Source organism: Ailuropoda melanoleuca, chromosome 15, assembly GCF_002007445.2.
Source record: "Ailuropoda melanoleuca isolate Jingjing chromosome 15, ASM200744v2, whole genome shotgun sequence".
Lineage (NCBI taxonomy): Eukaryota > Metazoa > Chordata > Mammalia > Carnivora > Ursidae > Ailuropoda > Ailuropoda melanoleuca.
Window position 1 is genome coordinate 31160549 of NC_048232.1, and position 11622 is coordinate 31172170.

Here is an 11622-nt window from a genome sequence, read left to right on the forward strand (position 1 = left end):
GGCGGGCCTCCCCTCCACGCCCCCGCCGCCCGCGCCCCGCGCCCGCCCGCGCCCCGCTCCCGGGGACGGGGAGGAAGGCGAGAGCAGCAGGAGTCTGGGGGCCACCGAAGATGGGGAACACTACCTCGTGCTGCGTGTCGTCCAGCCCCAAGCTCCGGAGGAATGCCCACTCCCGGCTGGAGTCCTACCGGCCCGACACGGACCTGAGCCGCGAGGACACGGGCTGCAACCTGCAGCACATCAGCGACCGGGAGAACATCGACGGTGAGCGCGGGCGAATCCGGGTGGCGGGGCGGCGGCCTCGCCGAGGCCCCTTCTGACGTCCCCACACCCCTCCTGCATCCGCGGTGCTCCGTCTGCACCCCCAGCGTCTGTATGGCCGAGGCTGCTTTTGCTTTCTCAGCCTGCCTCTGGAATCAGGGCAGGACCGGGTCTTCCGCCCCGTGACCCCGAGCGAGCGGCGGGGAAACTTTGCCGGCGGGCGGCTCGGGAGTACCGTGGGGCCGGAGGGGTGCAGGTTGAGAGGTGACACGAGCTGGCCCTTGTCCAGCCTTGAGCCGCGAGTGCTGGGGTGGGGGCGGCCCGAGAGCTTGCGTCGCAGGCACTGTGTGAACGTAGCCACAAGCCAAGTAACTCACTGGAAGGATGAGCTTGTTTGTCCTTTAGAAGACGAAGGGAATGGATGCTCCTTGGCGTAAATGAGGAGTGAATCCCATTTTGGAATCAGTCTCTACCTGGAGTTGGGAGAACAGTGTTGGCGTGTATCAGCTTCCCCCGGAAACTTACAAATTGACCCCAATTGGCAGTTCCCTATTTCCGTTAAAAACTTAAAAAAGGATTTTTTTGGGGGGTGGGGCGATGTATGCAGGATTGGAGTCAAATAGCTTCACCTGAATACTTAAAAAAAGCAAAACGAAATAAACTCAATTATTATCAAAATGGTTTGGAGGCATCTTTGGGTTGTCTCTCAGTTTTTGCTTGGGGCAGAATTGCAATCCTCTGGATTTCTGATTGAGCTGAGTGATGTTTGGACTAGTGTTCGTAAAGTTAAAGGACTGATCACTGCACCTAATAATGTGTATTTATTTATTTTATTAGTCTCACAGTATATTCGTTAGTCCTAATTTATCCTTAAGCTGTGTGGCTTAATATGGATAGGTAGTTTATGCATCGTGCTTGAAACACAGTTTGCATAATTTCAACTTAAAAAATGTGAAATTGGAAGTATATTCTTATGACGTGCTTTTTCTTTTTTTAACCCCCAAATCTTCTCACAGTTGATGTAGTTGAACTAAGATGAAAAAATTTCTTGTGTGAATGAATTGACACAACTCTGTCATGTCATTCTTGACAGCTTTAGGATGGAGAATTCCCTTTAGTGTGGAAAGCCAAATTTAAACTCTGCTAAAGGAAAGAATTTTCTCATTGTTTGGCCTCTTTTAATTTCTTGTAAATAGTAATGTCATCTCTGCAGGACAGCAACTTTATTAAATGAGTACCATATATTAAAGGGACTAATATAACATCTGGTTTATAGTAGACACTTAGTAAATTAGGGTTCCAATGATATTTCTAGTATAGTTATATTAACTTCCATTATCTTAATTTCTTTAGGCGTTTTTGAACTACAGTTATACTTTAAATTCATGCATTTAAAGGCATCTAGAAGGATATTGAGGTCTGGTCTGTCTTGATCATTGGTATAGTCCAAGCAGCTGAAGGAAATGTGTAGCATATAGTAGAGATTTAATAAGTATTGTATTTTAAAGGAATGAATGAATGAGTTTATTATAGAAAGCCATTACCCAGTCTTATACAATGCTGATAGGCAAAAACATTTGGAAATAATTTCTCCACGTTCACTAATATAGGAAAGAGCTTTATGTTTTATATAATGAATTAAAAGAATACAGACAAAGGGAAAATTCATGTTTCTTAGAGACAAGCTGCATACTATTGACTATAGTAAGGAAGTGGGGGGGGGAAATCATAACCAGGTATTTGGCACTAAGTCTTAGAAGGATTTTGCCAGAGAAAAATAGAATAGTATTGTGTGTTATTTCATTTGAAAGAAATCTCAGTTTTGGTCATCAGGTCAGCTTTGAGAAAACATTTGGAAGACTACCAACTCTTGTTTTGGCAGTTCAGGATAGTTCAGGAGACTCTAGGGCAGGTTAAAAAGATTTCTTTTCTTTTTTTTTTTAAAATAACATTTTTTATTATATTATGTTAGTCACCATACAGTACATCCCTAGTTTTTGATGTAAAGTTCCATTGTTGATTAGTTGCATATAACACCCAGTGCACCATGCAATACATGCCCTCCTTACTATCCATCACCAGCCTATCCCATTCCCCCCCCCCCCGAAGCCCTCAGTTTGTTTCCCAGGGTTAAAAAGATTTCTGATCTAGGGGCGCCTGGGTGGCACAGCGGTTAAGCGTCTGCCTTCGGCTCAGGGCATGATCCCGGTGTTATGGGATCGAGCCCCATATCAGGCTCCTCCACTATGAGCCTGCTTCTTCCTCTCCCGCTCCCCCTGCTTGTGTTCCTTCTCTCGCTGGCTGTCTGTATCTCTGTCGAATAAATAAATAAAATCTTTAAAAAAAAAAAAAGATTTCTAATCTAGGTTCATAGTGTCTTCTTATCCCAGAACTCAATTCATATGATGATGCTAGTTTAAACCCATAATGCTAATTCACAATTTAAACAATATTCTCTCTGTCTCCCAAAATTCAATACTTAATACTTCTAGGATTTACCTGTCTGTGGTTCTCAACATTGGTTTCATTTACACCAGAAATCTAGGACTGGGACTTGGCATTAATATGTTTAAAATTCTCCAGGTAATTCGAAGATGGAGGTAGTGTTGAGAATCCCTGGCTAAGTCTGTTATTCAGGGGCATTTTCCATAGAAATTCATTCAGTATCAGAAGCTGGGAGAACAGAACAAACTTGTTTAAGTTAAATAGCATATAGAAATAGTTATAAATTTTAACTTTTGAGTTATATTGATAAATGATTAGTAAACATTTAAAAACTATAGCTGAAGCATTCTTGAGTATATCGCAAAACCCGAAGTGCTCACGTACCGTCTTTATCCTTACAGACGTCTCAGACAAGTAGAATTGAAAGGTTCAGAGAAGTTCGTGGGGCTTCTGTGATAGGTCAGTTTCTTAAAATCACAGAGACATGAGGTTTGAATCCCTGTTTTCCCTGCCCAAAACACACAATGGGTAGCATTTGTCCTGTAGTGTTTCAGTGACTGAGGGGAGTTGGGCTTCCGTGACACCGACCAGCAACTTGCCCTGTCTTTGTTCTCTGTGTGGCTTAGTGTTAGGTTATTCATGTTTTTGGAAATGTATATTAGACTCATCAGCTCCCTAGGTATTATTTCTCATAAAATTATTCAGAGATTGAGAATTAACAAAAAGACTTAATGACAATGATAGTAATACTTGCAGCACTTAGGTATTGTTTACTCCGTGCCAAATGCTGCTCTGATGGCTTGATAACTATTTACTCATTTAGTATTCACAATAACCCTATGGATAATATTACCCTTACTTTAACACAAAACAATGAGGCAGAGAAGAAAAATGACTTGCCTAAAGTCACACACCCAGTAATTTACACATGGAAACTTCCCATTGTTGCTTGACTAGCCATCACACATTTACTAGTCCTTGGGTTGTTTTCTGGGATAGGGTGTCTGTCTTTACAGTCATAGTCACAGTTTCTCTGAGAAGAAACATCGTGTATCTTTAATAGACTGGCCTTACCTGATTAGATTATTTCTGTGGGAGGAGAGAAAGAGAATTTAAGATTTGATGAGACCGAGTAAATCAGGATAGAATGCCTGTAACATCTGTACAAAAGTGTCACTTAGGGTTTTGCCTTAAAATAATTGCTAGCAGTTTCATCCTTTGTAGCTCAGCTGTCTTCTTTGACAACCCAATTTTTCCATCATCCTGTATCCAATCTGCTAGGAAAGAATGGCTCTCAACCTTCAAAATATATCCAGAATCCAGCCACTTCTCAAAACTTCTGCTGCTTGTCTCAGCTGAGCCACCTAACTGATACCCCTGCTTCCACCCTTGCCCGCTATAGTCTGTTCTCGAACAAACATCGCAGCCATGGTGAGATACTTTTAAAAACTTTAACATGTGACTCCTCTGTTCAAAAATTGCAGTGACTCCTTATTTCATATCAAGTAAAAGCTTTACAGTGGACTTTTACTGTGGATGGAGTCGTTACATGGACTTGAAGGCCGTGTGTGATCTGCCTGCCTTCCTCACTCAACTCGCCGGCTCACTCTAGCCACACTGGCCTGCTTCAGTGCTGTTCTTTGAATATACCTGACATGCTCTCACCCCAGGGCCTTTGCTCTGTCTGGAATGGTTTTCTCTGTGTTTCCTCTTGGCTAACTCTCTCAACTGCTGCCTTTTTAGTGAGGCCTTCCCGATAGCTCCCTTTAACATCTCTCCTGTTGCCCCATCAGCAATCCTAGTATACATTCTCTGAATTATTGTTTCTTCTGTTTCGCCTCTAGCATATAAGTATATACATATATAATAATAATGATTTTTACTTTCTAGTGCATAAATTTTAGTAGAACATTTTCGTTTTGTTTGGGGATGTAACCTAAGTGCCTTTTACCCTGAAGACACTCTGTATTTGTTTGAATGAATGAGTGAAGCTAGCAACTTAAGGACGTTGGAGTCAGAGTACATTATGTGTATTTATTGCATGAGAAGAACAGGACGGAAGTAGAGAAAGACCAAGACTTGTAATAATGAAAGTAGAGTGGATATGAAACTTTTTGGTTTTGTGTTTTAACCTGAGAGGTAGTAGCAGGTAGGGTGAAATCCTGAAAATGAAACTTAAGAAAGGTTTTAAAGCATAACAAAAGAAAAAAAACCCCAAACCAAGATAAATCATGGCTAATTGTAGTTTGTTTAACAATGTGGTCTATTTAGTCTTTTTCCTTATCTCTTAAGATGAATGGCTTTAGCTGCGGCCTTATATCCTTAAAGATCAAAATGAGGCCAAAATGCTTAATAAACCAAAAAGTACTACGTGAGCGTATGCATTTATGAACTTAGCCATTCCTGGTGATTTTCTTTATTAAATGTGAAGTGTTCTAGGATATACAGCAAATGGTGCTTGAACTTCACATAGTCAGAGAAGCTGGAAGCCTAAGGGGCTCATCCTAGGTCTGGGAAGGATAACTGGAAAAAGTACATTCACTGTTACAAGGGTGGGGAGGCAAAGGAGCAATTTATAATCTAAGCACCTGTTACAATAGTAGCTTAAATTACTGCTCTTGGTTTCTTTGGATATCTGCAACCTCATCTCTTTGGATTTCTTCTTCTTGTGTCTCAGACCCACTTATCATTTCCATCCTGATGGACAAAACCCATACCTGTGGACTTTCATTCCAGACTAAGCTTTATTAGCTGCACTGCCTGAAAGATTTGTGAAGACACCCTGACCAAGCATGGACTGATGCATATTAGGCTGTATGGAGAGGTGCACTTTAAAGGTTTGTGGAGAGGGCCATTCTCCAAAGCACCGATGAAGATTCCACGACCTTTACTTATTTATTTTCCTTTCTATTTTAGAATCATGGAGTCATTTGCTCCTCATCTTCATTTTACAGATAAGGAAACAATCTTGGAGAGGTGCAGTCTCTTGCCCATGTCATGATCCAGATCATGGACAAGGGTAGTAGACTTTACTGTGTGTTAACTTTGGGCCAAGTGCTGTGCGAATTACTTGACTTGTATTATCTTTTTAAATCTTTATATCATTCTTTGTATTTTACAGGAGAAGAAATTGAGACTGAAAGGTTAAGATATTTGCTCAAGCTTTCATAGCTGGTTAGTGTCAGAGTTGGGATTCAATCTGCTATCACTTGGTAGAGCTCCACATCTCAACTACCCTGTGTTAGGGAGTAACCTGGGTCTAGAAACTGACCGCCTACCCTTATGCCTGGCCCATGCCCGCTTTGTTTTAAGACATTCATTCATTGTATGCTTTGAGCTGGCAATCCTTTGTGATTGGATTTTTACTTTTCTGCCTACTTTTTGAGAGGAGTGAAGATTAAATAATTTTATAGAATGGTAGATTTTCTCACTCTTTTCTACAAAGCTGATTATCTTTTTCATCTTAAGGAGATGAATTACTTTCACATTTCTGGCTGGATGAAGCTAACACAAAGATTAAATTCATTCCTATCTAGGAAAGGGTAGAACCAAAAGGAAAAAAAATAACAAGATTCAAGACATGCGAGTGGCTTTGAAATTCCATTTTAGTCACACAGGGTCAGAGATTTAGCTCCAAGCGTGTCATATTGGGCTTACTTGAAGGAGGCAGCATTTGGTAATTTTTACAAGAGTGCTATTGACCGTATCATGCCTGTCATACTTCAAAGTATGAATCCTTTCATGAATCAACAAGAAGGCAGCTGGGGTGAGTCCATAGCAGTTGATATCATGCATTCAGTATCATTTTCAGCTTGTACCTGCTAGGTACAAGGAGAGGAGGGAGAGAGTTCACTTTCCCTGCCGCATTTTGCGTCAGCTTGAAACATTGAGTAGTTTGTTTCCGGGAATCTTGGTCAGGACACTGTTTCTTCTCTGTGCTCTGAGACTGAACATTGTTCTGTCCTACCTTTCCTGAAGAATGAGGCAGGGCTCAAGAAGGTAAATCCAGGACAGGCTGTTCTTGGGGGTTTGCACTAGGATGTGCCTCTGGCTCCGTGAGGTGTGGACAGCAAAGAGCAGGAGCCCGGTAATCAGGAGACCCGTGTTCCAGATACGGCTCTGCCTTTACTGTTGGACCTCCATCTTGCTGGGCCTCACTTTCCTCTCTGCTTCAAAAGAATGTACTTAAAAGTACTGCCTAGCTTTATGCCTTGAGGTGCCTAAAATGAGAATCAAAATGAGGCTAAAATGCTTCCAGAAAGTACTTGATGAATATATGTTATTACGGACATAGTACTTATGTTGATTTTCTTACATTAAATATTAAGTGTGTTCCAAGATCTACAACAAACTGCGTTTGAACTTTCCATAACCAGAGAAGCTAGAAGCCTGAGGGGCTCATCCTAACAAAGGCATCCCTGCAGTCAGTGTTCTTAAGGTAGTGTCAGAAGGATAACTGGAATTTTAGAACTGGGTAGGATGAGGTTTTACAGAGCCATATGACCGTTGAATGGGAAGCTTGCTGGCTGTAGAACCTGGCACAGGATACTACTCTGTCTAACTTGTGTTGGTCTTATGGGTTGCATCTCTCCAGAGTCACACTGCGATACATACCGCAAGCAGCAGTACTCCTGGAGATAATAGAGCCCACCTAGGCAGTCTGCTGACTATGTCATGGGCAAGATGCACCCAGGAATGTTAATATGGACCCTTAGATGGTGGCTGAAGCCAGGGTTTTTTTGTTTTTGTTTTTTTTAAATCAGAGGTTTTAAGGCATATATATGCATAAATTTATTATATTAAAATACTTCTTTAAGTAAAAGGGAATTGATGGGCTGAAAAATGAGCTCAAGCAGCCCCAGACAAGTTTTTGGGGGCTGTTTGTGGCCATTTCTTTCCAGAAAGTCTAGCTAGATCCACAATTGCAGAGAGCTCAGAAGATATCTAACTCACTTTTCCGTTCCCTTCCTTGGCCGTTCATGCTGTTTGTAGCTGCTTCCTATGGCTCTATTCTTTGACTTCTTCTAGGGCCTCTTTTTGCTGTCTGCCTCTTGAAGGAGGAGGTGTTTCAAAGCTCCAGTTGAGTGTTGTCATCTGACAACACACAAATTGACAGATACCTCAAGTCAGCACGACTTCGCCTGGAAAGTCTTGGTGAATCTGAGAAAAGAGATCATCTCGGGTTGGCTAGCTACAAACCACTACACTCGGGGCATCTCTGTTGCCTTGCCAGGAAGGTTGCTTTTAAATACTGAATTGGAAAACCTTGAAATCTTTTTTCTTCATCTTTGTCAGAATATTGACGTTTTATACATTAGTTTTGACTTTGTAAAGAAACTTTTATTTTTGATTTGTTTTTTAGTATGGTTGAAAAATTGAACTGAAAGGCAGTTCTAAAAAAGGAGTTCTAAAATGTTTGGGTGATGGTAACAGTTCTGGGGTAAGTGTGTGGTTTCCCATGGTTATATGACTTTCATAAAAAAATTATTGTAACCTGGTTTCATTACTCTGTAGCCACATTACCTGGTACACGTAATTTTAATCCCTGGCTCATTATTTTCTGATCTTTACTCCCTACTTGGGATGTATAGTGGGGCTTCATTGGGTATGATAGCCATGAGTGCCATGCTCAGCGGAGATGTACTAGCATCTGTACACCTGTCCGCTGGCTTTTGGCACTGAGAAAAGTACAGCTGGAGTACACTGAAGATAATTGTTAGCAAATGCAATTGCATCCTTGATAGTTTCTTTGTGAGCCTTGTAGAAATCTTAGTTGGACGGTGAAATGCAAGTCACTTCTATTTTGGACACCTCTGATTATAGACATCCTGGCTTTAAGGAGGAAGAATAGGAAATACCCAACACGGGAGTTCATATGTAATATAGCTGAGTGTTGCAAAACCATGAATGTGGTGTTTAAAGCATTTTAAAGACAAATTTTTTCCTGTTGATGGTTACTTCTATTCTTGGTGGGCAAAAAGGGAAAAGAGAAGTTATTAAACGTATTTTGATTATATTTGGTAAACTCCTTGTCTTACTGCAAATTTACCATTAATCAGGAATTAGTACATGGATGGATGTGGTAAGACATCTGTTCTTTGCCTTTCAAGAAAAGGTTTCACTCTGAATTTAGTATTCTGTCCATTAATGAATCTATATTCTTTTAGGATATTAATTGATTATAGCTATTCTATTAAGTATAATCATAATTATCCTTTAAACTATCTCTGGTTTTTAGGTATGGATCCAGACTTTGTATAGTTGCTTCAAAGTCTAGGTTTTAGGGCTTCTACGTACCCTGTCAGAGTCCAGGTTGAGAAACGAAGTCATGATGCTGTGTTTAATTCAGTTTCAAAAATTTCAAACTCACAAATTCATCATGGATTACTTCATTTACAGTGAGGATTACTTTTGTAAGTTTATATGGGTAATTTTATTTTCCCACAGCCTCCAGCTGTGTGTAAGCAATGGGCTATTATTGTGTAGTTTTACTTGAAAAGCATGGGTAAACAGGGTTTATATAGCATTAGAGATCGCCTTCTGTCTCTTGAAAACTAAAGTTGGTGTTACTAAAGATGTACAAATTGTTTATTCACTTTAATTTTAGCATATCTTTTCTATAAAATAAATCTAATGTCTGATTTTTTCCATTTCTTATATTTTATAGGAAGTGTGGAGGAAGCCTGGCAAAGCCGGTATTCAAAAAACTGACTTGAAGTATTAACCACTTGGGTAAATTTAAGGGGTAGGGAACATATTCTTGCTCTGCAAATNGCAAACCATTTGCTTCTGTGGAAGACGGTTTTTTCTGACAGGCCACGTATCTTAAGCACCGTGCAAGCTCTGTGAGCACACTTGGCTGTTTGTGGAACTCTCTACTGCAGTAGGAGGGTTCCTTGGTAACTCAAGTTATGAAGCTGTTGGCAGCGTCTGGGTGTTGGCAGTGAGGTATATGAAGCGAGGAGGTGAGGAGGAGCTGTGGCAGCGTTGTTCAAGTGGGACAGGTCAGGGAGGACCCAAGTGCGAGACAGCACAGCATGCATTGCAGCAGCCCAGCAAGGCCCTGAGTGGTAAGAAATAGGCCTCAGAAGTGGATTGGTTGCTTTGTATTGGGTGATGTTTGGGTGCCTGTGCATCCTTGAGAACGATTGGTATGGATAGCAAGCATGGCAGTGACTTCCAGAGTTGATGGAGAGGTTCTGCTGGGAGAGGCCCTGTGGAATTCTGACATGAAACCAGGAGACTGGCTCTCCAGGCAATATTTCCTTCTCTCATTTAACTAGAAAATATTCTGAGAGGAACATTTGTTGGGTTTTTTGGAAATGAAATTTATTCTTGTGCCTGGGTAAGACAACGCTGTGACAGGACTAGAAGGAAAGAATGAAGGGGATTGTGGGAAGGAGTGTTTGGCCGAAGTGAAAGTTTGAGAGCAAAGGGCTCATGTCGGTAGGTGAGTGTGGACATTAGCCTGCTAGACGGCAGCCAGCTACCTCTGCTTAGGCATGGCTTAGTGTGGCCTTGTCCTTGCCCCCCAGTCTCCTGTGTCCTCACACCAGATCTGTGTATTCACTTTGGGCATGGAAGGTTGAGAGTTGATAGTTCAAGGCTTCAAATGAGTGCTCTCTGTATCTGGCTTTGAGTAACATGGTTTGAAATGTGATGTCAAACCACAATATTGATGTCCAGTCAAGAAGGACAGTCTGTAAATTGCCTATATGCTTTTTAGTTTTTTATTCCTCAAAGTAACGTTCATAGATGGGTTTTTGTCTTGTTTAGCCGCATTCACATAGGAAAGTATATTCACTGAGCCTAGCTTCTTGGCCTAAAATTCAGGAACCCTTTCAGTAAAGCAGGAGTTCTTACGCTATACCAGGGTTTCTCAGCCTTGGCAGTGTTGATATTTTGGGCGGGATGACTCTTTGTTGGTGGTGGGGGCTGCCTTGTCCATTGTAGATGTTTAGCAGCATCCTGCCTCTGCCCAATAGATGCCGGTAGTGTCCTCCCACCCCCAGTCATGACACCAAAAATGTCTCCATACATTGCCAAATATAATTTCCCCAAGGGGGCAACTCTCCTTCTACTTCTCTTGAGAGCCATTGAGCTACAGTCTCAAAAAGAAACACTAGAGCAACTTCCTAATGGTTCTGCTATCTCAGTCACTTTGACACATTCAAGGCCTGGGGATGGGACTTCATAGACCCTGGGTTGCACAGCTCTGGGGGTGCCATTAACTTTGGACTTGATGTGAATGATGCCCTGCCCCTCCTCCACCAGTTTTGCAAAGGGATGCGTTGTTCATTTGAACTCATTAGAACTAGCATCATGGTCTAAGGTGGTGCTCCTAATGGTGTTATTGACAGAAAAGTTATTGCTTGCAGTTCTGGCAATGGGTGGTGGGATAGCTGTCTGTGTGTATCAGGAAGGTGTATAACCTTTACTTAAATTCAAAAATCACTTAATTTTCTTCCATAGCTTCTCCTTTCTTGTTTTTTTTCTCTTTCTTTTCTTTTTCCTTTTTCTCTTTCTTTCTCTTTCTTCCTTCCTTCCTTCCTTCCTTCCTTCCTTCTTTCCTTCCTTCCTTCCTTTTTGGTAAAATATACTGAAAGGTACGGTAAGTTTTTCTTCTTTTAGCAATCAGTTTTACTTTTATTTTTTACTCAATTTTAAAAATCAGCTAGTTCTGTGTGTGGGTTTTTCATATTTTATAGTACTGATAGTGGACTCTCCTTTTGAGAGTCAGTTTTGATGAGGAATATAAAAATAGAATGCTTGTTAGAATCTGTAATTCTCTGATCTGACTGTGTTTTCTGCAGTAGTTTTGGCTTGGTTTGACAAGTGTTCAGTGCAATTTAGTATTTTTGTGGACCTTTTGAAATCTCATCAACCACAGCTTGATGACCTGGCCTCCTGAGGCAG

General features: G+C 41.3%; 1 protein-coding gene and 1 long non-coding RNA gene across 4 annotated transcripts in view; one reads left to right on the top strand and one right to left on the bottom strand.

Moving 5' to 3' along the window:
* Nucleotides 1-261, bottom strand: part of LOC117796496 — a 96977-nt gene extending 96716 nt beyond the window's left edge. For all 3 annotated transcript variants that reach the window (XR_004621052.1, XR_004621051.1, XR_004621053.1), the window contains exon 1: nucleotides 125-261. This is a non-coding gene — a long non-coding RNA (uncharacterized LOC117796496). The remainder of the gene's footprint in view (nucleotides 1-124) is intronic.
* CCNY (cyclin Y) overlaps nucleotides 7-11622 on the top strand; it is a 218915-nt gene continuing 207299 nt past the window's right edge. Inside the window, exon 1 of the mRNA XM_002928904.4 lies at nucleotides 7-264. Within this exon, the coding sequence (XP_002928950.1) occupies nucleotides 111-264 (154 nt within the window). The 5' untranslated portion in view covers nucleotides 7-110. The remainder of the gene's footprint in view (nucleotides 265-11622) is intronic.